This window comes from Pogoniulus pusillus, chromosome 31 (genome assembly GCF_015220805.1).
Source record: "Pogoniulus pusillus isolate bPogPus1 chromosome 31, bPogPus1.pri, whole genome shotgun sequence".
Classification (NCBI taxonomy): Eukaryota; Metazoa; Chordata; class Aves; order Piciformes; family Lybiidae; genus Pogoniulus; species Pogoniulus pusillus.
Window position 1 is genome coordinate 14,936,762 of NC_087294.1, and position 27,986 is coordinate 14,964,747.

Sequence of the window (27,986 nt, forward strand, 5' to 3'; positions counted from 1 at the left end):
CATGTCACGTCATTTAGTTCGCCGGAGGGGGGGGGGGGAAAGAAAGGATATAAAATCTTCGAAACTTTGAACAAAAGGGGAAAAAAAAGGGGGGGGGGGGGGGGGAATAACAAAAATCTCAAATGCTTAGACATGCAAAAAAAAAAAAATCTGGCTCCAAATCTCCAAATCTTTAATAGTTTTACTTACTGGAAAGATACGAAAGGGTTTTTTCTCCTAACTATTCTATGCACCTGAATATGATTATTATTAAAGTCTCTGCGGCTGGACGCATCGATGTTCGTACACGGCTCCTTTTAATTCTCTTTTATTGCAGCTTCAGCGCCTAATGGGTTGGGTTCAAAGGGGGCTTCGGCTGCTGAGCTGAAACCCCTCAGCAGCCAGCGTTTCAATAACAACGCGATCAATCTCAGAGTCAAGCAGCTGAATAATACTAATAATTACTAAGCCCTAACAGCAAGAAAGGGCACAACGTCTTTTTGTTTTTAATGTCCGAACGGTTTTCCCGAGAGAAACCCAGTGACCCGGGAGGCCCCCCTCCTTCCTTTCCCTTTGCTTTTCGGAGGGAGTTGGGGCTCCCGTCCAGACCGGTTCCCGCCGAGGGCGATGTGAAGGGGGGTGTAGGATCTCATTAACGTTTATAGCGGGGTGCATCTGCCGCAGGCTGGGGTGCACGGGGCTGTTTCGGCCTGGGCGCGGCGGGGTTGGGGGCGGGACGGCAGGCTGTCCCCACCTCCCCTTCTCTCCCGTCCAGGGCGGCGGGGGCCCCTTGGTTAGGGCAGCGGGGCCGGGACTGCGGGGCCGGGGCCGGGGCGACGCTGATTGGGCTGCGGGCGGCCAGGCTGTGGCAGCCCCCGCCCCGCAGCTCCGCCCTGCCCCCGTCGTCGCAGTGACACTAATGAGCGAGTTCTTCCCACCGGTCTCCTGCCTGGAAGTGCTGACAGATCAAGGCAACAAATTTCAATTACAAGCCCTAATTTGTGTCCGCAGAGCGTTTGTTACCCATGTCAGTCCTGCCTGGCCCATCAGACGGGGCAGAACGTGGAGGAGGAAGAGGAGGAGGGAGAGAGGAGAGCCTCTGCAGAAAGGAACAGATTTTTTTTTTCCTCTTCTAAAAAAATCAACTCCCCCCCCAAAAAAAAAATCCAAACCAAACCCAAACAACAACAGCAACAACAACAAAAAAAAAACCCTTGGCTGATAATTCGGATTTAAAAAGAAAGGCGAGGAAAAGCCCCAACCCCTTGCCTGCGCGGTTGGGAGGACGGGAGGGCAGCCGGCGCGGCTGGCCGGACGCGAGTGCCGGTGCCGGCGGCCTCGGCGCGTCTGGATGCGCGGGCTGTAGGGGGGCGGGCATGGCCGACAAACGGCGGTCGTCGCCCGGTACCACCATGAGCCTGAAGGCTCACGCCTTCTCCGTGGAGGCACTTATCGGAGCCGAGAAGCAGCAGCAACAGCAACAGCAGCAGCAGCCGCCGCCGCTGCCACGGCAGCCCAAACGGCGGAAGCTGGGCGGCGAGGACGAGGCGGCGGAGGACGAAGGGGGCAGCGGCTGCTGTGCCAAGAGCTCCGCTACTGCCGCCGCTGCCGCCGGCCGGACCTGCGGCGATATGGAGCTGGGCTGCGCCGCCCGCGGCCCCGCCGGTGAGTGCCGCCCCGCGACCTGCCGCTGCCCGCAGCCGTCGTTCGTCGGGACTGCCGGGCAGAAGGCCCGCTCCTCCGGCCGGGCTCTGGCTTCCACCTCCTGCAGCCCGCACTCGTTTCCTCGTTATTCCTTCTGCCTTTCTATACTGCATGGATAATCTTCCCCAACGTCTCCTCCGGTGCTGCCGTTCTAAAACTTGGCGGCGCTTGCTTGGCCCCGGTCGGCGGCGCGGAGCAGAGCGACGGCCGGCCAGGGTTGTCCGTGCTGCAGGGGCGGTGGAGCAACAGCTGGAGGCTTGTTTCCGAGGAGGCGGGAAGAGCGCCTGGAACGATAGATACGTCTGTGTGCGCTGCTAGCAATGTATATGCAACAGCGTGTGTGTATATACGAACCACACACATATACACACATGGCTGTGTGCGCGTCCCTAACTTACTGGGGATGGACGGGACTGCGCTCAGACGCTGCGGGGGCAGAAGGCCGCGGCCGGCGCCGATCGCGCTAAACGCCACGAACGAAACGCGCCACCGGCCTCGCACCACGGACCCGCAAGCCCTACGCTTGGGCAGGGTCCGAGTGCGCCGCAGGCTTGCTCTGGCCCGGGCCAGCTCGGCGCAGCGCTGGCGGCGGCCGGTCCCCGCGATCCACGTCGGGGAGGCCCTCTCGCCGCTTGGCACTCGGCTCTCCCCAAGGCCCGGCGCGCAAGGCCGCGGCCGGGCCCGCGTTCGCGTCCGCGGCAGCCCGTCACTTTTGCCGGGCTGAAGCGATGTGCAGTCGGCGGAGCCTGGCTCGGGCAGTGGGAGGCCCCCCGGCTTGGAGGGTCCCGCGTTCCCTCTTGCTTCCTCAGCTCTCTGCTCTCTCCGCAGGCGGCTGCGAGGAAGGCTTCCTGGCGGGCTCCCCGCCCGCCTCCCCCGGCGGCTCCCCTAAGGGTTCCAGGCCCGGCTCACCGCTGCCCACGCCGCAGGCGCCGCGAGTGGACCTGCAGGGAGCCGAGCTCTGGAAGCGCTTCCACGAGATCGGCACCGAGATGATCATCACTAAGGCGGGAAGGTAACGGGCACCCGGCGGGTTGTCCCGGGGCGATGGGGCACATCAAAGCGGGTAAAGCCGGGGGGTGTGGAGGGGGGAGCCCCCCAGATTTACGAGGCAGGTAGATGGCGATAATGTTAGCTGGGCACAGGGGCGTGCGGCGTTTCGGCTTTCCTGTTCATTAGGCTGGGAGCGCCGCGTCCTTCGGAGGGGGAAAACTTTTTTCCTCCTCGCCAGTGGATACACATGGTGAAAACCTGGCTAGTATAAAAGTATCCGAGCTTATTAGAAATTACAAAAACATATTTTATTGAATCCATATGCTCCCCCTCGGCGTTTTCAGAGAGGCGCTATTAATGATTGAAACGCAGTCTTCAGCCGGCACAAAGCAACATTTGTCTTTAAAAGAGAGTCCAGTCGGGGAATTTTGTTTTATCTTACAGGTGCACCGAAATAACAGTGAAAAGTAGTTAACCGCAGGCAGCTTCGCCCTCCTGCTTGTTCAGAAATAGCAGAGATAGGGGGTTTATTGCCAATAACGACTTTTAATTGATTTTCTTAACTACATATACACATAACAGCGGCAAACGCTGAATAAACTGGAGTGGCTTTCAGGTTTATAAACCGCAGGAAAGTACCATGCATCACCTTGCAGTTAGCTCCTCGCTAGGACGTTTGTCTTTTCGGCTTCAAGGATGGACTTTCTGGACAGAAAAGCATGCCAGGCATGAGCTAAGAAGCGCAATTTTGATGTTAATCCGCCCCAAACTGGTTAATTACACCCATTTTTCTCTGCAGAACCCTCTAAATCGTGAACTTTTTTTTTTGGGGGGGGGGAGGTGTTGTTCTTTTTGTTTCTTTGTTGGATTTTGTTTTGGGTTTGGGTTTTGTTTTGCGTTTGGTTCTTTCTTTCTTTCTTTTTTTCTTTCTTTCTTTCTCTTTTTTTTTTTTTTTTTTGTTCTTTTTAGAAATTACCTCCTAAATTTGTTTCTGCTTTCAATAAGGAGGTTTTACTATACCTTTCAAAGGCAGAGTAGCTCTTGCACTTCACCTTGAGTAAGTTGCAGACAGGAAGTCCTGTCTCAATAAATACCATATTGTTGGGTTGCAGCATGGCACTTGGGCTTTTATAGCGGCATCCTTGCCGCGTTAGAACTGTATCACTGCGCTTTCCAGTTTGCTGCTACAAAAACGATACACCACTCGCCTGCTGTCAGCTGAAACTTCGGCGGTGATTTGCATTTCTGGAAGGCTTGGGCTCGGAGCTGGTGTTTTCAGCTATAATATTTCCAGTTAATATCTCAAACGGGCTTTAAATGCTGTGTACTGCTAAAGTCAAGTCCCCAGACCAAATGATTTACTGTCTAACAATAAAGTTGAAATGATGTGGTAATGGCTGCGCTCCCAAAGCGTATCTCAAAACATACGAAGCATTGTTCAAGTAAATGCACTTTAGAAATCTGTTTTGACATATCGAATGGGCCATTTCGTGTCTGTGTAACTGTAATCGTCCGAAAGGACTCTGCAGGCTAAAAGGAAGAAGCAGGAAAATCCCACGAACCAGTTACTTTTCCTAAACAACCCTTCCCGAGTCTGTTTCATATTAAACATGACCTCTCTCTTTCCATGTTCAGGCGGATGTTTCCCGCAATGAGAGTGAAGATCTCAGGTTTAGACCCACATCAGCAGTATTATATTGCTATGGATATTGTGCCAGTGGATAACAAAAGATACAGGTATGGTGACTTCTAAAGGCAAAAAAAAACCCCATAGGATGGGAGCCATAGGGAGCTTGGTTATTACAGCAAGAAAGCATTAACACTACATAAATTAGCAGAAGGTTGTGTTTAACTCTCCTTCAGATTCATATTTTCATCTCAGTGCATTAAAAAAATCAGGAATTGTGCCGAGTGCACAATTTCTGTTGCAGCTCTTCACATGTTTGCCTCCTTTTGTAAGTATGCTGGGGGCAGACGCTCAGGTTTTGGCTTTCAGAGAGCGCGGTCAGGAAACGCTACCCTCGTTGTGCCAGTGGGAATTATTTCCTATTAACAACTAAGAAAATGCACTTCTTTCTGGTGCTAAATGGCATTAATGGTAATTAGCAACATCAATAGACTTTAATGGCACATCAGCTTTCTTGGTGATGCTTCAGACTGGTGCCATAATTTAATTTAAGAGCTGATTATCTCTCACCTATTTGGTTGCTTAGATTCACAAAGGGTAACGTTTCTGATTGTTGTTTTGAAAAGAACTTATGGCATTACTGTCTGGAGAAGGAGGAACAAAAGCAGTTGTTCTCTGAACGTTTAAGAGTAGGAATTAGATGCTGCGACTCAAGGCTGTTTTGAGGGCAGTCCTGCTTTGGTGGAGTCAGTTGAAGCCACTGGTCCTGCAGAAATGTTTGCAGGATTGGGCCCACAGCAATTAGTGCTTTCAGTTGTAGGTGGTTGTTGGTCTCGCTTTACAGATGCGATCTCGTGGTCTGTGGTAGCCAGGAGCCTAGCCAAGAAGTTCAGTGGAGGCAGGATCAGGTCCTTCCCAATTGCTGGTTTGCTTGTTTCAACCCTGTGCTTAGTATGATGTAGGGAAAACCACTGCAGACCTGATTGTAGAACCAGGAATATTCCAGGCTGAGGCTAAAAACTGGTTTGTAGGAATGCTGCCTTGTTTCCATGCTGCTTTGTTTCCTAAGCAAGCACTGCCCTGTGTTTATGATGTGTCCTTACCTCACTGACTGCAGTTTTATCCTTTTCTCATACGATTTCTAAGACATTTCTTAGGACCATTTTAGATTTTGTGGTGTTCAGTAAGGTGCAGGTACCAGTGCTGAGGATGTCCAGTGAGTTAGGGGAGGCTCTCCTGACTGCACCACTGAGAAAAAAAAAAAAGCTTTGTTTTTGTCTTTGGCCCAGAGCAGCACAGCTCAAGCGAAAGCCCTTTTCATGCTCTGTGTGTGTGCGTTTGCTTTGCAATCATTCTTAGAAGGTCTGAGCAATTCCTTATTTGACAGAAAAAGCCAGATGTGTATTCCAAGCTGAATACAAATAATAACCTTGAAAATTAAAACCCAGTGATGTTGAATACGAGTTGTTTAAACTTTAATTCCAATTAAAATAAATAGGGACATTACTGAGCAGCACTGCCTGCCCAGTGTGGTGTGTGGTGCCCAGATAGCTGAAGTAACTTAACCAAAGTTCTATGAAGGGCATTATTTCCTTAGCTGGCTTAGTTGTACTGTGTACCTAGCACCATGCCTTTACCTTCCCACTAAATACTACTGTTTCCCATATTTTCTTTGATTCCTCTTTTATTCTTTGCTGGGCAATCTGTGACTTCATTTGATTTTATTGGTGGAAGTCATTTTGCCTTTGGTCGTTTGTGTGGCTTTACAAACTGTCTTGCAGACCTCTAGGTTTGAAAGCAGTTCGGATATGGAGTTTGGTCTTCAGCTGTCACAACAGATAGCAAAACTAAATGGAAGTGAGGAAAATACTGGCTCGGTCTAGATCCCTAAGCAAAAAAAAAAAAAGAGACCTTTCTGTGAATATTTGAAAACTCAAGCTGTTGCTCAGAGTATTTCATCTCTTTGTGATTGCATTTACTTTTGTGTGAAAAAGACTCACTTAGTCCAAACCAGCAAACACAAAATAGGTGAAAAATGTTACAACACTTGGCTGTATGATCTGGAGTTGAGAATTTGATCTCAAGGAGACAATTTGCATCCCCTTTCTAGATCTTAGTTTTACAGCTTGATTATGGATTGTATGGAGCAATGCAGCCATTGGATCGTTCTGTTTTCATTTTCAGTTTGCCTATTTCTAATAAGGGACTGAATTGTGCAAACAAATGATGTGATAAAGCCTTTCCTCTTTAAATTGTAAAATAGAGCTCACTTACTGGGATTTTACTGGAGTTGGAGGGGGGGAAAATCTTTAATGTTTCAATTAATGCTTTTTCTAAACTGCCCTGTGAAGTGTCTGCCTTCAAAATAAGTTTTCTACCAAAGTGGGCACTGTTTTTATTAGAAACCTACTTTATCAGCATTGGCCTACTCAATTAAGTAGGGTCTGTGTTTTTTCATTTTCAAGCCTTTCTGCAGTGCTGCTCAAGAGAATGAATATGGTCTTGCAGCAAGAGCAAGGGCATGGTTTGATGTAGCTTTATTATTTTCCCCAATCATAATGTTCTTTCTCTTCAGCAACTTTATTAGACTTAAGTCTAAGTCTTAAGGCTTCCAAATATGGAGTTCCTACTCAGTTTGATAAATGAAGATCTAAGTTCTTCCCTCTTTGCTGAGCAGAGCTGTGGCCATCAATGAACTGACACCAGCTTAAAGCTCAGTGTGGAGCCTGGTGTGAGGGCTGTCACTGATAGGAAGACCAAGGTCAGGGCAGAGAGTGGTTTTTAACTTTACTTTCGCAGATACCACAACCGTGAAACAACCTCCCCTCAACCCCCCCCCCCCCCCGACTTCAATTTATTGTCCTTTCATGTTTTGTTAATTGTCGAGGTCTTGCCGTGTGTCTGGTCCTTGATCTATCAATACTGAATGGGTCTGATATAAATTGAGGGGCTGTGGTTGTTAAGTACTTGTTTGCTTTTTTGTAGGTATGTTTATCACAGCTCCAAGTGGATGGTGGCTGGAAATGCCGACTCCCCCGTGCCGCCTCGCGTTTATATTCACCCCGACTCACCTGCCTCCGGGGAGACGTGGATGAGACAAGTGATCAGCTTTGACAAGCTGAAGCTTACCAATAACGAGCTGGACGACCAAGGGCATGTGAGTACTTTGCTCTTCTGCAGTATTATACATAGGCACATTGCTCAGCCCTGAAAGACTCCTGATGTACAGTTTCGGGGCGCCAGAAATAGGCTTGACTTTTCAAAGCTGTTTTGGAACTTTTACCGTCCACATCCAGAAATCTGCTTACTTTCTACTCTGATAATTAACTGCTTATTAGAGCCTGCTGTTTTACTCCTGCCTGAAGAACAGAGCTCCATCTGCAAAGCAAGACTTTACAAGGCTAAATTGCCTAATACGAAGGGGCAGAATTGCTCTGCTGTTTTCCCACCGAGTGTGTTACTCCCAACTTCTGCTCCCATCAAAAAGGAGGCTGAAATTCACAAGCGGCCAGGAGAAACATTAATAGTGTGTAATAACTTCATGTGAATAAAAATACACTTAACTATTTTCTTAACCTAAACATTTGTGTGAAATCCCAGGAGGTGTTAATAATTGCAGTCAAAAGCGAACAACATGGGAGCTGGGTTCGCTCTGATAATGATTTATTGCATACCTTATGAAGCAAGACCCTTTCACAGCTGAGGCTCATTACTCCTGCAAAAGCTGGCGAAGACGTATGCAGTATGAGTGCTCTGTTTGCAAGTTCTAAATTGTTTAGTTATGACATTATCTAATGTGACAAAATGTGTTATGTTAATATTTCCTTTTCTCTTCAAAACTGTTGAAACGTGACAGATGGAAGCCAGTGTCTTTCCAGTGGTCCCTAAAAGAGTTTTTGCTCGACACCTTAGTAAATAATTAAAAGGGGGGAGTATGGGGGGGTGGGGTGTGGAATTTGGTTTAGGCAGGGCTGAAGCCTTTTCATTTTGCAGAACCCTTGTAATGAATGGCAAATGTTGGCTTCCTTTCAGAAGGAACATGGAGTTCCAAAGGGTAGAGTTTTAGACTGTTGGAGGCAGGTTTTGAGACAGGATATGGATTCCATTGTCCTTAATGTAGCCTCATTCAATAATCAAGATGATTTCTCCTCCGTGGAAGGGGGTTAAAGAAAATGTACCTGGCACAGGGTGCAAAAATACTTCTTTGCATTGTTTCAGTGTTGTTGATGCTCTGTGATAATAAGTTAGGTATTGTGTCAATATGTAGTCCAATTCTTAGCATGAGATATTCCCCCCACCCCGCTACCGTTTATGTTTGCGAAGGAGATTAAGGTGAGACTGTGGTCAAATTGTGCAGGAGCTACAGATTTTATGCTGCAGAGGCAGGAATACAGGAGGTTGGCTGGACTGTGCTAGGGGATGTGGTAACAAGGGTGAAAAGCCTCCCCTTGGTGTCACCCTGTTTATAATTCTACTTCACTCTTTCCTGAAAGGAAGATGGAGGTAGTCACATCTCTTAAGTTAGCGCTGCCTTCCTTTAGGCTTGTAAGAAATGTGTTGTGTGTGGCTTCTTTCCAGAGTCAGAGTTGTGGGGTCTCTTTTGACAGGGTCTGTAGGCATTAAGGTTAGCACAAGCAGTTAGCTCCTTTAGTTCCCCCAGCATTTGTGTATTTGCAGCTCTCCTGGAGTGGGAGCTGTTTTCTGAGTTCTGTGTCTGTTGTAAAGGCTTTACAAAGCAATGTGCATGCGAATGGCAAATGCTCACTTTTCCAGCAGGGAAGAGGTTGGCTGCTTTTTGTACTGGCTCATTGCAAAGGAGGGATGACAGTGGTGCCGTGTTCCACCCCGTGCGCTCGCAGCCATCGACTGCCCCTCTGATCCAATCCCGGCCACGCAGAGAATTGTGCTGCTGCTGCGTTTTTCCATCCCAGCTCTTAGCTTTGCTTTCATTCTGAAGCAAAACCTGTGCAGTGTACACAGCAGGCCATTATTCAGAATGTGAGGGGATATAAATTTTCTGCTCTTTTAGTTAAAGTTGTTTTGATTTGGAAGCTTAGCGAAGCGAAGCCCAAGCGGAGTGATTTGAGACACATTGAACTGATTCAGACCTACGGCGGTGCCCCTCCTCCCGCCCTCTCCTTCCTTCCCCCCCCCCCAAAATGGAAATTGAAGTATTAAAATAAAAGGACAAAAGAAGGAGGACTGTAAAATAATTTCACATTTCTCAAATCTGGGAAATTGCAAACATGTCACTCATAATTACCAGCAAAGGCAGAAGCAGAAAGCAGAAAAGTGTCTCTTCCAAGGGGTACATATTTTCTTTTAAAGCTATGGTAGTGTGGAATGCTGTATTGAAGAGGAAAAAAAAAAGCCATGTAGCCTCTGAATGCCTCCAGCAATAATGGAAAACGAATAATCATATTTTGTGATGAATATAAACCCCAATTGTTCCTCCTAAGCAGGAAGGAACCGTTTTTCTCCAGAGCCTACCGAGGGAGGGATGGGGAATTACAACAACTAGGGGTCAAGGCTGTACTGTCCCTCAAATATTTGATTTTATATCAAGTGTTGTGACTCTCCCACCTCCATATGGGAGTATAATTTAGATTATTAGAGAGTTAGTGGTTTTATTTCCTCCTCCTTAAGCAGAACGACTCAGAGAAGTTTCAGTGAGGTCTCTAAACTCCACTATGGTTCCTGCCAGTAGTTCAAGCGATGTCAGGCTTTAGCTGTTGTTCCTTGGGTCTGTTTTCCATGCTGTCTGGTCACAGGGCTCTAATCCTCGTTGAGATTCTTTCCTTGTTCTTCCCATACTCCACAGCAGCATCAGGTTTTGCAGAGGTTTTGTGCTTAAAATCCCAAGGCAGAGTTTTGATCTTGCAGGTGTTGAGGTAGGAAGCTCGTGTGAGATCAGTCCAGAGCCCTTGGTAGGATCCTTGCATGAGATCAGTCCAGAGCCCTTTTACCTATTGACTTTCAGAGTCAGTGAGAGAAGTGACCCACGGGACTGGGGACAGTATCTGCAAACAGCTGCTAAGGTAGTATTCCTCTGCAGTATTTATGTTGTGGTGGTAGCCAGCTGCTCTTGCATTGCCTTGGCATGAGATTAGCTTCTCGTGAAAGGAGATCAGCCATCTCTAGGACAACTTGCTTTGCTGCTTGAACACTTTCTGGGCTCCACGCTGTCTGCTGCTATTTTCATCAGTATTTTGAGTGGGAGTCTGTGACAACATAGTCTTACAGTGCTGTTCTGCAGAGACTTTTGAAGTCCATCTGCACGTAGGGCGCTCTTGATGCGTGGGTTCCGTTTGCAGGCTATAGCAGAACCTACGAGGCTGTGATTTCCTTGTGTGTTTTTCATCTCAAAAAAATGAGTCCCAGGGTGAATTCCCAGCTTTGGAAAGATTGCCTGCTTACAGTGGCACCTGTAAGATAACAAACACGCTGTGGCATTTATCTTTTCCATCTGAGACATGAAGGCAAGGAAAAGTAAACCTGCGTTTTGCAGCTGACACTGAGAAGTGTGTGGTCTGGGCACTCGTTAATGCTTCTCATCCCTCTCTCATCTGTGGAGTGAGTGCTGCATTGTCAAAGTAGTCTTTTCCCTCTGGCAAGCCAGAGCTGGCTGATTTTTCTGTTTTGATGCATTTTTTCAATCTGACTTTTCAGTAGAGGGGAAAAGTCAATATTTTTTAATGCTGTTTTCCATCCTTTTCAGCTGAGCAGTTTTTGATGCAGAGGAACATCTTTTAACTTGCAGTGAAAATGAGGCTGTTAGCCTGTTAATTGCTCCTTGGTGGTTGATGTGTTGGGTTTGGTTTTTTGGTTTGGTTTTTTCTCTTGGGTTTGGCTTGGGTTGTTTTTTTTTTCCCCCATTTGAAAATGGGGTGAGGCTGGAAGCACAGACAGATTGCTACTCTGCCCAGAGCTGGCTCCAAGTAGCAGGATCTGCTTACAGGCAGTGGGCAGTCACAATGAGGAGCTGGGAAACATCAGCATTTGCACTTATAGGGGTTTTTTTGTCTTTGTGAAGAGGGAATCTGTGCTCACTTCCCTGTCTGCAGAAATGCCAGGCTTTGGAGGAAGGATAAAGGAGGATTTGTGGTGGAAACAGCATCAAGGTGAGGATTGTGCCATTGATGGGGATGTGACTGGGCTGACTCTGTGCTGCCGAGCTGACAGAGGATTGGCATCTCCCCTGGGAAAGAGCCAGGCTCTTGCTTGTGCTGCCTGTCACATTTGTGTCATGGTGATACCCAGGCTCAGGATTAGTGCTGAGGTCTCATCACTGCAGCATCCCTAAAAAAGGTAGGGCCAGGAAGGTACTCAGAGGGCTGCAGCAGCTCTGCTATGAAGACAGGCTACAAGAGTAGCCTGGAAAAGAGAAGGCTTCCAGGAGACCTTGGAGTGGCCTTCCAGGATCTGAAGTGGGCTACAGGAGGGCTGAGGTGGGACTATTGACAAGGTCTTGTCATGCCAAGATGAGGAGGAATGGGTTTGAAGTGGCAGAGGGGAGATTGAAAGTGGATGTTAGGAAGAAGTTGTTTGCAGTGAGGGAGGTGAGACATTGGCACAGGTTGCCCAGAGAGGTTGTGGAGCACAAAAGCTTCTGCAGATAGCCTGTTAGATCCTATTTGTGCTGTTAAATGTGCAAGCACTGTGAAAAGTAAAGCTGGAAAACCTCCTTTTCCTTAGCTTTTGCTTCACAGCAGCTTTAAGTGACGCTTGGTGGAGCTAAAAGGTTTTCAGTGGTTGTGGCGTGTCCCTCTTATGCCCTGTCTTTGTTGTGTTGCTCTTTGGTTCACCAGGGCTCTGCAGTTATGTATGACTTACTTAGGTTCAGAGTTGTGATCATTAGGAAAGAGCATGCTACAAAATAAAGAAGAAAACATTTATGGTTATGGCTGAGCAGGTCTACAGCTACCTGAAGGGACATTGTGCAGAGGCTGCTGCTGGGCTATTCTCTCAGGGAATTTGAGACAGAACAAGAGGAAATAATCCCAAGATGAGACTGGGGAGGTTTAGATTGGACATTAGGAAAACGTTTTTCAGTGAAAGAGTGGTCAGGGACTGGAATGAGCTGCCCAGGGAGTTGGTGGAATCACCCAGTCTGGGTGTGTTTAAAGGGTGGTTAAGATGTGGTGCTTGGGACTATGGTTTAAGGTGAATCTTGTAGAGCAGGGTTCTAAGTTGGGCTTGGTGATCCTGAGGGGCTCTGCCAACCTACATGTGTCTGTGATTCTGTGATTTCAGTGGTGTCTCAGTGCAGGGAATTTCAGCAGAGCACAGAGTCAAGCCAGGCTGCGCTTAAGAGCTGACAAAAGAGCCAGTTTAGCTGTAATAGCTATGGTTTAGGTTGGAAGGGATCTCAAAGCTCAGCCACTTCCAATCCCCTGCATAGGCAAGGACACCTCCCGCTAGAACAGGTTGCTCAAGGCCTCTTCCATCCTGGTCCTGAACATCTCCAGGGGGGTTGTGGAGCAATGAAGCATGGGATGGGTGCTCCACAACCTCCCTGGGCAACCTGTGCCAGTGTCTCACCACCCTCACTGCAAAGAACTTCTTCTGAACATCCACTTTCAAATCTCTTCTCTGCCCATTTAAACCCATTCCTCCTCATCCTGTCATGACAAGACCTTGTCAGTAGTCCCTCCCCAGCCTTCCTGTAGCCCCCTTCTGACACTGGAAGGCCGTTTCAAGGTCTCCTGGAAGCCTTCTCTTCTCCAGGCTGCAGGACCCCAGCTCACACAGCTCAGAGGGCTGCAGTAGCTCTGCTATAAGTCGAGAGAGGCAAATGAAGGCTTTGCGCCTTTAAGCATCACAATATACTGTGGCAAATATCGCATCCTTGCATTCAGCAGAGGTCAGAGCTGTTAACATTAAGGAATGAAGTGATCCTTGTGTCCAGCTCTGGACCCCTCGATCTAAGAAGGATGTCCAGGTGCTTAAACATGTCCAGAGAAGGGCACCAAGGCTGGTATGGGGGCTGGAGCGAGCTCGGTGCTCAGTGCTCGATGACACTAAAGCAAATGGCAAGGCACAGAATATAAGCGGGTTTGGACAGTGGAGCAGAGCTTTCCTCGAGGGTTTTTGTTTTCTGTTGCACCAGTCCTTCCCCTGGTGTCACTGGGTGTTCACAGAAAAACAGGGTCAGGAATGTGCTGTCCTGCCTGCCTTCTCGGCACGCGCGTCTTTGCCAAGGGAGAGCTGCAAGGAGTGTTGGAAAAGAGAATACACATTTGCAAGATAAAAATCTTGCTCTCTGCAAGCTTTCAGAAACTGGGAAAAGGCTTCATATGAGAACATCACAGAGCACTCCCAGAGCAAATTAATTGGAGCCTGTGATGTCACTGTCAAAACCCTTAGTTCCATGCTAATAAAACCCCTGATTAGCCAGAAAACTTGGCTGATCCATAGCAAAGGTCGTGTCAGCTGGCCAGGACCAAGTGCTCTAAGCTAGCCAAGCCCTGCTTTAGCCAAATGAATGTCATGTCCTCTGTGTCACTTGGATGAATGAACTTCCATGGTGTCTGGCATGGGGGCTTCGTCGAGTGCCTGAGCACATTGCACATTCTGAGGCTACTCAAGGAGCAGGAAATTAAAAAGCTTCCCCTGAACGTTGATTAGAGGTTCCAGAGGCCAATAGCCATAGGACTATTTATTTCTCCACTTACTAATTTCTTAGCCCTTCCAACAATAATAGTTGAGCTTCCAATTGGTCTTTTTTCTTTTACCTCCTTGAAATCTCCTATTTTAGTAGTGGTTAGCTGGAGTGGAGTAAAAGAGAGGAGGGGGGGGGAAATATCCATGCTTTAAATATCCTCTACAATTTCCAAGCAGTAGCAAGAGATATTTTGGTGTTTAATTTATGCACTGTGAGTTCATCTACTCATTATTTGTAGTTGAGTCCTAACTGAGGTTTTCTATGCTGGGAGAGGTTTGTGCATTGGTAGTTGTTGTCTGCGTTACATATCTAAGGTCATGAATGATGGATATTATTTTTCTCTTTATTTGTAATTTATTTCTCATTATTTGTTATTTATTCCTTATTATTTGTTATTTATTCCTAATTGAGGTTTTTAACCCTGGGAGAAGTTTGTTACTTATTCCTAACAGAGGTTTTCTATGCAGGGAGAGGTTTGTGTGTTGATAGTCATTGTCTGCGTTACACATCTAAGGTTATTAATGGTGATAGAATTTGGGAATTTTGGTATTATTTTACTCTTTATTTGTTATTTATTCCTCATCATTTGTTATCTATTCCTAATTGAGGTTTTTAATGCTGGGAAAAGTTTGTTATTTACTCCTAACTGAGCTTTTCTGTGCGGGGAGAGGTTTGTGTATTGGTAATCGTTGTCTGCGCTACACATCTAAGGTTATGAATGCTGATAGAATTTGGGATTTTTGGTATTATTTTACTCTTTATTCGTTATTTATTCCTCATTATTTGTTATTTATTCCTAATCGAGGGTTTTAATCCTGGGAAAAGTTTGTTATTTATTCCTAACTGAGGTTTTCTATGCAGGGAGTGGTTTGTGTATTGATAGTCGTTTCTGCGCTACACATCTAAGGTTATTAATGCTGATAGAATTTGGGATTTTTGGTATTATTTTGCTCTTTATTTGTAATTTATTCCTAATTATTTGTTATTTATTCCTAATTCATGTTTTCAATCCTGGAAGAAGTTCAGTATTTATTCCTTACTGAGGTTTTCTGCGCGGGGAGAGGTTCATGTATTGATATTTGTCGTCTGTGTTACACATCTAAGATTATGAATGCTGATAGAATTTGGGATTTTCAGTATTATTTTACTCTTTATTTGCATTTTATTCTTCATTATTTGTAATTAATTCCTAACTGAGATTTTCAGTGCTGGGAGAGGTTTGGTATTTATTCCTTTCTGAGGTTTTCTGTGCAGGGAGGTTCGTGTACTGATATTTGTTGTCTGCGCTACAGATCTAAGGTTATTAACTCTTGCAGGATTTGGGATTTTCAGAATTATTTTACTCTTTATTTGTGTTTTATTCTTCATTATTTGTAATTAATTCTTAACTGAGATTTTCAGTGCTGGGAGAGGTTTGTTACTTACCCCTAACAGAGGTTTTCTATGCAGGGAGAGGTCCATGTATTGATAGTCGTTGTCTGCGCCACACATGTAAGGTTATGAATGCTGATAGAATTTGGGATTTTTGGTATTATTTTACTCTTTCTTTGTAATTTATTCTTCATTATTTGTAATTAATTCCTAACTGAGGTTTTCAGTGCTGGGAGAGGTTTGGTATTTATTCCTAACTGAGGTTTTCTGTGCTGGGAGAGGTTCATGTATTGATATTCGTGGTCTGCATTACAAATATAAGTTTATTAACGCCTATAGAATTGGGGATTTTTGGTATCGTTTTACTCTTTCACTTTAGGCCTCTTTGGCATGTGAGAGTCTCTGCTTGTGTTCAAAACAAGATATGTTTCCAGTCTTCAGGAGAAAAAAAAACCTAATTTCCCCAAGCATATCCTGAAGGTTCCAAAAACAAAAGGCAAAATGCTGCTGCTATTAATCCTCTTAGATCAAATCCAGGCTCCAGTGGAAAGAAAATATCAAAACTTTCTCATTCCAGTGGGACCAGGACTTCACTCCTGATTTCTTTTCTTTTTTTCTTTTCTTTTAATTTTGGGGTTTGGTTGTTTTGTTGGGTTTTTTTTTCTGAGCTGGTCTGAATTGAGCAAGTCTCTGAATTTGGAGCTCCTGAGTCGTAACATTTTAAACGCTTCGAATTGGCACTAACATAAAATGCGGAGGGATTAACCTACTGTAATAAGAACCTTCAGAGGTTAAAGAAAACATTGGGTTTCCAGTAAGTGGCATGGTAAACACATACCATGATCTGTTCCAAAAAGCTATTAGGCCTGAACCAGCAGGGTGTCCTTTCTAATAAATGTTATCTTCTTTCTCCTTTCTTCCCTGTGTAGATTATCCTGCACTCTATGCATAAGTATCAGCCTCGCGTCCACGTCATCCGCAAGGACTGTGGAGAAGATCTGTCTCCTGTCAAGCCTATCCCTGCAGGAGAAGGGGTGAAAGCTTTCTCCTTTCCAGAGACAGTTTTCACTACTGTCACAGCATATCAAAATCAACAGGTAACTTGGGTTTTCTGCTTGGCATGTGAAAGGCTTTTCTGAGTAGACCAGGGAAGTAAGAGGTAGAAAAACAGAGACATTTGGTTTATAGAATCATAGAATGGTTTAGGTTGGAAGAGACCTCAAAGGTCATCTAGTTCCATAGGCAGGGACACCTCTCACTAGAACAGGTTGCTCAAGGCCTCATCCAGCCTGGTCTTGAACACCTCCAGGGAGATTGTGGAGCTGTCTCTTGGCTCCTGCTTTTGCTTTTGGCTTGAGAAGGTCCTAGAGAATAAATCTGCTGAGGAGAGAGTGAGGGAGCTGGGGATGGGTAGTGTGAAACAAAGGAGGCTGAGGGCAGAGCTCATTGCTGGCTGCAGCTACCTGAAGGGACACTGTGCAGAGGCTGCTGCTGGGCTCTGCTCACAAGAAATTGGAGACAGAACAAGAGGGAATGGCCTCAAGCTGAGGCTGGGGAGGGTTAGGTTGGACATTAGGAGTTGGGCTCTTCTCCCAGGCAAGCAGCAACAGAACAAGGGGACGCAGTCTCAAGCTGTGCCAGGGCAGGTTCAAGATGGATGTTAGGAGGAAATTTTTGGCAGAGAGAGTGATTGGCATTGGAATGGGCTGCCCAGGGAGGTTGTGGAGTGGCCGTGCCTGGAGGTGTTGAAGCCAAGCCTGGCTGGGGCACTTAGTGCTATGGTCTGGTTGATTGGGCAGGGCTGGTTGCTAGGTTGGGCTGGGTGATCTTGGAGATCTCTTCCAACCTGCTTGATTCTATGATTCTATTCTATGTGTTCTCTGGAGCCTTTCCAGGCCTGTCTGAATGTGTTCCTGTGTGACCTGAGCTAGACTGGATTGTCCTGCTCTGGCAGGGGGGTTGGACTCAATGATCTCTTTGGGTCCCGTCCAGCCCATAATATCCTGCGATCCTGTGATCCATTCTATGGTACAGTGAACCCTTAAGCTACACCAGGTGTTAACTTTGTGCACTGCTGAGGTGAATGTGCTGGTAATTAACATCTTGACTCACTTTCACAGATAACTCGTCTGAAGATCGATAGGAATCCATTTGCCAAAGGGTTTAGAGATTCGGGACGTAACAGGTAGGTGTTGAGGAAGACTCTGGGCTGGTGACTGCTGGGTCATGAGGGCTGGCCAAGGGGGGAGTACCTGTTGGATAGCTTATTGGAAAATGTCAGTAAGAGAAATTGGGACTTTCCCAAAAGTTCAGGGCAGAATGTAGATAAATCCACAGAATCACAGAATTAAGCAGGTTGGAAAAGACCTCTGAGATCATCCAGTCCAACCTATCACCTAACACCTTCTCATTAACTAACCCATGGCACTAAGTGCCTCATGGCAGCCTTCTCTTAAACACCTCCAGGGATAGGGACTCCACTCCCATTCCAATGCCAATCACTCTCTCTGCCAACAACTTCCTCCTAACATCCAGCCTGAACCTGCCCCAGCACAGCTTGAGGCTGTGTCTTCTTGTTTTGTCCCTGGGTGCCTGGCAGAAGAGCCCAACCCAGGGACTCCTGCCAGGGCAGGAGTTCTATGTCCACTTCTGGCTGTGTCTTTAGCCTAAGAAGTTCCATGTCCACTTCCTAAGTGAATTCCTTTCATACTGGGCTATAGATGACCTCCATATGAGCCCAGTTTCCACCTATTCTGTTATAGTTATTAATTTCCTCTCCTCTTAATCCACAAAACTTTCATAATAGCAATGAGGAATCTGAGCAGGGCAAAGTGGAGACTTGAGTCTAGTCCTTGCTGCCAGTACTGCTGAGGCATTTTGTCCAAAACCTGTTTAGTACAAAATACTTAAGACTGTTACAAATTGTATATGAAATGAAACCATTTCAGCTAAAAGAAAACCCACCCAGCATTTAATTGTGGTGCCTATTATACATTAGTTCCAGTGACTGCATTGAATTTGGTGCCTACAGCTGTTCTATTTACGACCTAGCCTTGCAGAGGAGGAAGCAGATGGTGTGCTGGTAGGAATGCTCAGAGAGCATCTTTTGGTAACTGCTTTGTTGAGCTTCTCCCTTAGTAGTGGCTACAGCATTAAAGCCTACTTTGTGCTGTCACCAGAGTTACACAGATGTTGAGGCTGGACAGCAAATGAGAATAGTTTCTAGATGAACATTTATAGAAGGGGTGGGGTAGTTGTAAAGTTTGATTGGAATTCACTCTTAAGCACTCCACATTTGCTGCTCTCTTTAAGGTTTTTGTCTTCTAGCAAGAATCAGTTACACAGCATCACAGAGTTGGCAGGGCTGGAAGGGACCACAAGGATCATCCAGTTTCAACCCCCCTGCCATGGGCAGGGACAACCTCACACTACATCAGATTGCCCACAGCCACATCCAGCCTGGCCTTAAAAATATCAAGGGATGAGGCTTCCACCACCTCCCTGGGCAACCTGTGCCAGTGCCTCACCACCCTCATGTTGAAGAATTTCTTCCTAATGTCTCATCTAAATATGCCTTCCTCTAGCTTGGATCCATTCTCCCCAGTCCTGTCACTACCCAACACCCTAAAAAGTCCCTCCCCAGCTTTCTTGTAGCCCCTTTCAGATACTGGAAGGCCACAAGAAGGTCTCCTGGGAGCCTTCTCTTCTCCAAAATGAATGATCCCAACTCTCTTAGCCTGTCCTGATAGCAGGGAAGCTCCAGCCCTCTGATCATCCTTGTGGCCCTTCTCTGGACCTTGTTCTGTCCTGGGGCCTGGAAGGGATCCTCCAAACCACTGTTGTAAGTTAGAGTTTTGCCCTCCTTTGTAACCTTGTTTTAAATTAAGTGAACGCTCCCTCCCTGGAGGTGTTCAGGGCCAGGTTGGATGAGGCCTTGAGTGACCTGTTCTAGTGAGAGGTGTCCCTGCCTATGGCAGGGCGTTGGAAGTGGCTGAGCTCTGAGCTCCCTTCCAACATAAACCATTCTATGATTCCAGATAGATTCAGTGACAGGAGAAGCAAAATCTGCTGTGTGTACTCGAGGAAGAAGAGAGTTGCCTTACGTCCTCTGCTTGCCAGCTCTGCATAGGTGTTTGATGCTATAGCATCAAATTCATCTTATAGCACAGCCATAAGATGAAGCACTGAGAAGCCTCCTAAGCAGTGTGAAGCTCTGCCTCCTGAAATTTCTCAGCTGAGGTGGAGTTAGAATTTCTTCCACAATGTTATATGAAACAAGAGAAGATGCCCTTGAAAACAGAGAGGGTCAAGTCACGTTTGAACTGGATTTAACCTGGTGAAGCAGTCCAAGTACTACCCAAGCACAACATAGTTGAAATGAGAGTATTGCATGTGCAGCTGTGCAGATCCACATGCAGGACTGAGGATATCCAGGGAGGGGTTTTTATTTTGTGGGGGTGGGTGTTCAACTACCAAGAACAAATTTGGTTCAGGCTTCAGTGTTGCTGCGTTCTTTGTCATGCTGAGTAAGTGACATTTCTTCTCACACTGCCAAAATGTTGGGGACCTTTGGCTGGAGCCATGTGCCAAGTTCAAGAAGTTCAAAGTGAGGCTTTAAGGAATCTTGAGTGCTATCAAGGAGGAGAGTTGCCTGTTCATGAAGTTCAGAGTGAGGCTTTGAGGAGTCTTGAGTACTCTTCTGAGTCTTGAGTACTCTTCTGAGTCTTGAGTACTCTTCTGAGTCTTGAGAGTGTTTTGGAAGGGTCTCAGGGACATCACAAATCAGAGTGATTGCCACTGGAATGGGCTATCCAGGAAGGTGGTGGAGTTGCCATCCCTGGAGGTGGTCAAGACAATTCCTCATGACTTTGAGAAGTTCTGAAACTTGTATAGCAAGGCAAAATCTAACAGGGTGACAGAATCATACAAGGGGACAGTTTGGGAGAGACCACCATGGCGATAGGGAGGATGGAATAGATCAACATCCCTGGAGGTGTTGAAGCCAAGCCTGGCTGGAGCACTTAGTGCCATGGTCTGGTTGATTGGCCAGGGCTGGGTGCTAGGTTGGACTGGATGAGCTTGGAGGTCTCTTCCAACCTGCTGGATTCTGTGAATCTCTGACAATACTCAGAATCTCTATTGCCAGAAGGCAGAGGCTTCATTTGGTTTCTGCCATAATGCACCTCAGAGGCATCCTTTTGCTGTTAATTTTGGTTGCTGGGCCCCCAAGGGTCTGTTAAGTGTCAGGCACACACCAAGCACGAGGCTTGAAGCAGCAGCTCAAGATTTGGAATTGTTGAGGAACATTTTCTTCTAAATTGCTGCTTCCCTCAGTTGCTTATTGACTTACTCTGTTGCTAAATAATGAGATCCAGTGCTAAGACACTGTAATCTTTGTTGTTCCAGCCAGTGCATTTAGCACTCAGGCATTTCAGCCTGCAACAAAAATAAACCCCCACCCCTCTGCTACTCTTCTGTGCAGCTTTCCAATACTGTTCTAATTATTGCAGCTATTTTATTCTGCACTGCTGCATGTAAGAATTCTGTTTAATTAAAAGGAGTCTCTTTCAGGTCATTCCTGTTCAGTCTCCACCCCCCCTCAGGCTACTTTGCAGAAATCAGAAGCTTCACCTTTTTTAAAAGCATTCCCTCTGCATTTGCAGAAGTGCAACAGAATTTATGTGCTGAGAATAGTTTCATTCTTTGGTCAGGCCTTCAGTTTGACCCTATAAACTTTTACTCAGGAGAGGAACAGAATTTCTCCCTTTAAATACTCCAGGAAAGGAAAAAAAAAACAACACCCCCCAACCTAACTGGTTCTGTTAAATAAACTTGGCCATTTGATAGGGTAAATGAGGGTGGTGATAAAATGTGGAAATGGCTGGAAGGCATCTTGTGTAAATTATCACCTTGGCTGCACTCCTCCAGGAGGTGGCTTTTATCTCCACTTTTAACTATAACTGAGAATTCACCATTCCTGCAGAAAATGAAGGGCTGTCTTTTTCAGACCAGCCTCAGCTAATGAATGCTTTCTAAACGTTTCCTGATCCTGCTGGCAGTGCAAGAGGGAAGAAACAGTGGCACAGGAACGTGCTGGTAGCTTCAAATTGGCCTCTTTGCATAATTTGAGTTTATAGAACGCTGCTGCTTAAAGCCTTGTGTTTGGTTGTGTGCCTGATGTTGACACTTAACAGACCTTTGGGGCCCAGCTGCCAAAATTAAACAGCAAAATGGTACCTCTGAGGTGCATTATGAACCCTTGACTTCAGGAAATGGAGATTCTGAGTATTGTCATAGAATCAGAGAATCAAGCAGGTTGGAAGATACCCTTAAGCTCATCCAGTCCAACCTAGCACCCAGCCCTATCATAGCATCAATCAGGTAGGAAGAGTCCTCCAAGCTCATCCAGCCCAACCTAGCACCCAGCCCTGTCATAGAATCACATTATCAAGCAGGTTGGAAGAGAGATCCAAGCTCATCCAGCCCAACCTAGCACCCAGCCTTGTCCAGTCAACCAGACCATGGTACTAAGTGCCTCATCCAGGCTTTTCTTGCCACTGTTATCTGTTTTGTTGCAATAACAGAAGACTTTTGAGTTGCTCAACACATTATGGGCGAGGCATAAAATCGCTTTACACCTTTTGGTAGCAGCAGAGCTGCACAGCTAAGCCTTGGCTCGTGCTGTGAGGGTGATTGGCAATGCTTGAGTGTCCTGTGTTGATGGAGGTAGGCAGTAGATCAACTTTATTCTAGGCAAAAATAGAGGATCATCCCTCTGGCAGTTGGAGAATTTGCTCTTTAGGAAGAAGTTCTTTACAGTGAGGGTGGTGAGACACTGGCACAGGTTGCCCAGGGAGGTTGGGGAGCACAGAAGCACAGAATGGGATCTGTGATCCCATTCTGTGCTTCTGTGCTCCCCAACCTCCCTGGAGATGTTCAAGGCTGCTCTAGTGGGAGGTGTCCTTGCCTATGGCAGGGGGCTGGAGCTGGCTGATCCTTGAGGTCCCTTCCAACCTAAACCATTCTATGATTAAATGTCCTATCAGGAGATCATTTAATGTCATTTTAGCCACATCTCTCATATTACCTTCCTCAAAAGAATTGAAAAAGAAACCCATGGCCACCAAAATGCTCAGAGAGCTGCAGCATCTCTATGAGGACAGGCTACAAGAGTTGGGGCTCTTCAGCCTGGAGAAGAGAAGGCTTTGAGGAGACCTTAGAGTGTCCTTCCAGGATCTGAAGGGGCCCTAAAGGAAGGCAGAAGAGGGACTATTGACAACGTCTTGTCATGACAGGACAAGGGGCAATGGGTTCAAAATTGAAGAGGGGAGATTTAAGCTGGATATTAGGAAGAAGTTCTGTACAGTGAGGGTGATGAAGCACTGGAATAGGTTGTCCAGGGAGGTTGTGGCTGCTGCCTCCCTGGAGGTGTTCAAGGCCAGGTTGGATGAGGCCTTGAGCAACCTTTTCTAGTGGGAGGTGTCCCTGCCTATGGCAGGGGGGTTGGAACTGGCTGAGCTTTGAGGTCCCTTCCAACCTAAACCATTCTGTAACTTAGAGAGTTGGAGATTTCTTTGTGAACTGACTGTGCAGTGACTACAGATCACAGTGGTCTCCTGGGTAAGGATGTAAGACCCTTTTCTAAGAGGCAAAATGAACTCCAAAACAACAAACACCAACATTATGGTTTCAGAGGTGAAGCCATCCAGGGACATGTAACAAAACCCAGCTTTCTTTCATGGCACAATGATCCTTTTGTTCCAATAGAATGGGTCTGGAAGCTCTGGTAGAGTCTTATGCCTTCTGGAGACCTTCCCTGAGGACACTTACCTTTGAAGATATACCTGGGATACCCAAACAAGGTAATGCTCCTCTTTCTGTTCCTTCACAACAAAAAAATGCATGAAGATAGAGCCTGGTCCCTCATGCTGCACAAAACTCTAGGGGTGTCACTTGTAGTTGATCTGCACAAGAGTAAGGAGGCTCTGCAGAGGGACTTGGATAGATTGGATCCATTGGCCAATGTTAATGGGATGAGCTTCAACGAGGCCAAGTGCCAGGTCCTGCATTTAGAGCACTACAACTCAAAGCAGCATCACAGGCTTGGGCAGTGTGGCTGGAAAGCTGCCTGGCAGACAGGGAGCTGGGGCCTGTAATGGACAAGCAGCTGAATAGCAGCCAGCAGCGTGCCCAGGTGGCCAAGAAAGCAAATGGCATCCTGGCTGGGATCAGAAATGCTGTGGCCAGCAGCAGGGAGGGGATTGTCCCCTTGGACTCCACGCTGCTGAGGCCACACCTTGAGTACTTTGTTCAGCTTTGAGCACCTAAATGCAAGAGAGCTGTGGAGGTGCTGGAGCCAGTGCAGAGGAGGGCAAGGAAGCTGTGAAGGGCCTGGAGAGTAAATACAATGAGGAGAGACTGAAGGAGCTGGAGGTGGTTAGTGTGAAACAGAGGAGGCTGAGGCCTATCTACAGCTGCCTGAAAGGAGGTTGTGGAGAGGCTGCTGCTGGGCTCTGCCCACAGGGAATTGGAGACAGAACAAGGGGGAATGGCCTCAAGCTGAGGCTGAGCAGGTGTAGACTGGACATGAGGAAACATTTTTTCAGAGAAAGAGTGGTCAGGGACTGGAATGAGCTGCTCAGAGAGGTGGTGGAGTCACCAACCTTGGAGGTGCTTAAAGTTGGTTTGGATGTGGTGCTTAGAGTTATGGTTTAAGGTGAACTTTGTAGAGTAGGGTTCTGGGTTGGATTTGGTGATCCTGAGAGGCTTCCTGTAGTGGAAAGTCAACCAACCCCAGTGCAGGCCAGTACCTCCCAGTTAAAAAGCTCATGGTACCTTACCCATTGTGGCAACAAAAAAGTTGTAAAGATAATCAGGCCACATATGGAGAAGAATGGCAGTTTTTAAGGTTGGAAAAACCTATTCCTCAGCATTATGCTCTGGCTAAATACACAGTGTGGAGATCACTCATGGATAAGTGTGGCCAGCAGGGCCAGGGAGGTGATTCTCTTCCTCTACTCTGCTCTGCTCAGACCCCACCTGGAGTCCTGCATCCAGTTCTGGAGCCCCTGGGACAAGAGGGCTGTGGGGATGCTGGAGAGTGTCCAGAGCAGGGCCAGGAGGATGCTCAGAGGCTGTTGAGCATGAGAGTGGTGAGAGGCTGGAATGGGTTGCTCAGGGAGGTGGTTGAGGCCCCATGGCTGGAGGTGTTTAGGCCAGGCTGGCTGAGGCTGTGTGCAGCCTGCTCTAGGGTAGGGTGTCCCTGGGCATGGCAGGGGGCTTGGAACTGGCTGCTCCTTGTGGGGGACCTTCCAACCCTGCCTGATTCTATGATAACTTCCATTGTACACAGCTAAGTTCCAGTGTAGGAATTCGGGGGGGAAAAAAGGAATGAAAGGAGAAAAATCCTCTTAAGTAATGAATAAATAATAGAAAGTTTAATTGTTTTTCTTCCTTAGAAAACCTTCCTGATCCTTAAAGACCTAAAAATAGAGCATTCAGCACTGGTAGTGGTTAAGGAAACTCTTCTGATCTCAGTCTGCAAACAGTTTGCTGCAAACCTAACCCTCCACCTGCCCACTAAAAAACACCAGCCAGCAGCCATGCACAGTCCTCACTTTCCACTCCTCTGAGCTTTTGTTCTCAGGTTTGTTTTTGAGCTGAAGCTGGAAATGTTTTGTCCCCAGATCGTGAATCTTCCTGAAGCTGGAAATGTTTTGTTCCAAAATTGTGAACCTTCCTGAAGCTGTTAGGCTGTGAGAGCCTCTCTGATTTGAGCTAAGGAGCTGCTGGCTCCTCAGCTGGTGCTCTAACAGTGTCAGTCGGTGCTTGGAGCTCACTCGTGGCAAAAGCAGAGAACACAAAATTTGTCACTTTGAAGAGGGTTTCCAGTGAGGTGGTGCTTAGTTTGCTGTGTCTTAGCTGCCATGCAATTTCCTCCCAGTATCAAATAAAGAGTAGTTAGCCTTTGGGGCAGGAGCTCTGTAGTGAGTGATGGTTGCAAATGTACATGTTAGATTTGGGTCACTTCATTAAAAGCATGCATGTGCCATAGACATCTCCTCCTCCACCCTCTCCCAGGAGTTCTTTATTTAGAATCATAGAATAAAATGGTTTAGGTTGGAAGGGTGACAAGGCTGGGGAGGGGCCTGGGGCACAGCCCTGTGAGGAGAGGCTGAGGGAGCTGGGGGGGTGCAGCCTGTAGCAGAGGAGGCTCAGGGCAGAGCTCATTGCTGTCTACAACTACTTGAAGGGAGGGTTTGGCCAGGTGAGGTTGGGCTCTTCTCCCAGGCAAGCAGCAACAGAAGAAGGGGACACAGCCTCAAGCTGTGCCAGGGGAGGTCTAGGCTGGATGTTAGGAGGAAGTTGTTGGCAGAGAGAGTGATTTGCATTGGAATGGGCTGCCCAGGGAGGTGGTGGAGTGGCTGTGCCTGGAGGTGTTGCAGCCAAGCCTGGCTGAGGCCATGGTCTGGTTGATTGTGCAGGGCTGGGTGCTAGGTTGGGCTGGATGAGCTTGGAGCTCTCTTCCAATCTGGTTGATTCTATGATTCTGTGACCTCAAAGATCATCTACTTCCAACATCCTGCCACAGGCAGGGACACCTCACACTAGAGCAGGCTTCCCACAGCCTCATCCAGCCTGGCCTTAAACCCCTCAGAGATGAGGCTTCCACCACCTCCCTGGGCAACCCCTGCCAGGCTCTCACCACCCTCATGCTGAACAGCTTCTTCCTAACCTCCAGGCTGAATCTATCCATTTTCAGCTTTGTTCCATTCCCCCCAAGTCCTGTCACTACCTGACACCCTCAAAAGTCCCTTCCCAGCTTTCTTGTAGGCCCCCTTAAGATGCTGAAAGGCCACAATAAAGTCACCTTGGGGTCATCTTCTATTTAGGGTCCCATTTACCGTCCCAGGTTACTAGGAAAGGCAGAGGCCTGGATCTGTCACTAAGGGAACCTTTCCCAGCCTCCTTCTCACACTGTGCTATTCTTTTCCAGGAAATGCAGGCTCCTCTACTTTACTGCAGGGCTCTGGCAGTGGAGTGCCATCTACCCACCCTCACCTTTTGCCGGGTTCCCCCTGCTCCTCTCCAGCCTTCCACCTCAGTCCCAACCCCAGCCAGCTCTGTAGCCTCGCTCCGGCTGACTACACAGCTTGTGCCCGCTCAGGCTTGACCCTGAACAGATACAGCACTTCTTTGGCTGAAACCTACAACAGGCTGACAAACCAGAGCAGCGAGACCTTTGCCCCTCCCAGGACTCCCTCCTACGTTGGTGTGTCGAGTGGCACAGCCGTGAACGTGCCCATGAGTGGCAGTGAGGGGGATGCCTTCAGCTGCCCGCAGACTGGCCTGTCCATGCAGCTCTCCGGCATGTCCCCGCAGCTCCAGTACATCATGCAGTCCCCGTCCAGCAACGCCTTCACCACCAACCAACCCCACCAAGGCTCCTACAACACCTTCAGACTGCACAGTCCCTGTGCTCTCTATGGATATAACTTTTCCACCTCCCCCAAACTGGCTGCCAGCCCTGAGAAAATCGTTTCTTCCCAAGGAAGTTTCTTGGGGTCCTCGCCCAGCGGAACCATGACGGATCGGCAGATGTTGCCCCCCGTGGAAGGAGTGCACTTACTTAGCAGTGGGGGGCAGCAGAATTTCTTTGACTCCAGGACCCTAGGAAGCTTAACACTCTCCTCTTCTCAAGTGTCTGCACATATGGTTTGATGAAGCCTTGAAGTAAAAGTACAGTGTGTTTGGTGTCTCCCATGTATTTCTTTGGGAATCCGAGAGGACACTGGATGTAGCTTGTAAAGCCTCTGTGTGTGTGTGTGTGTATATAATATGAGAGGAAGTTCCACTGCCTTTTTGCCTTGCTTGTGGCCAGATTGTTCTCCTATTTTTGAGTTACACAGCCTGCTTTCCTTTGCTGGTATAATACACTTAGTTGTATAACACGTCGAGACATATGCAACAAATTAAGTAAGACTTCCTCCCCTTTCCCCCCCCCCCTCTCCCCTCCTCTGTTCTAACCCCTTGAAAGAATGAAATGACACTTGGAGTATTAAACAACACAAACAAGCCCCCTTTACATTTCCTATAGGACTGGGAGTTACTTTAAAATGTTCATACAGTGATAAACTGAGGCACCAAAGGCATTTTGGAGGTTGGGTTTTCTTTGGGGGTTATTTTCTTTCTGCTCTAAAAGGACTTTCGAGTATTAAGCATCCAGCCTGGGAGAGAAGTTTAGCTAATGGCTTATTTACAAAGCCAGCTCAAAGCTTAGCTTGCCTTCTCCTGGAGATGTGCTGCTTTTGGCTTTTATCAAGGGCACAAAACTCTCCCTAGGACTCTTATTGTAGTGTGAGTGGAGATTTATGGTTAGGCATGGAAAGGAAAACCCAGTGAAAATGATGGTGCTAGGAGTAAGTGAAATCAGCAGCAGGAGCAGCAGAGTTCCTTGGGGCAGGAGGAACTTTGGGCTGCTTCCTTTCATTTCATTCTTTTTTCTGTTAAAAGAAAGGGCTTGAAGCATTGTTTTTGTTTTACTTCATAAATATTGCCTATAAGACATTTACTGGACAGTAGGATATTATAATGTATCTTTGGTTTTGGTTTTGTTGGTTTGGGTTTGGTTTTTTTTAGTGATTCCTCTTT

The 27,986-nt window shown here is 47.1% G+C and overlaps 1 protein-coding gene across 1 annotated transcript; it reads left to right on the forward strand.

Moving 5' to 3' along the window:
* Positions 1–1,355: 1,355 nt before the first annotated feature.
* On the forward strand, positions 1,356–27,472 carry TBX18 (T-box transcription factor 18). Its single transcript, XM_064169192.1, has 8 exons — positions 1,356–1,644; positions 2,512–2,695; positions 4,309–4,410; positions 7,286–7,457; positions 16,265–16,432; positions 17,456–17,520; positions 23,103–23,197; positions 26,332–27,472. Exons 1-8 carry the CDS (start codon positions 1,356–1,358, stop codon positions 27,054–27,056), a joined length of 1,800 nt encoding a protein of 599 aa, XP_064025262.1. The 3' UTR covers positions 27,057–27,472.
* The last annotated feature ends 514 nt before the right edge of the window (positions 27,473–27,986 follow it).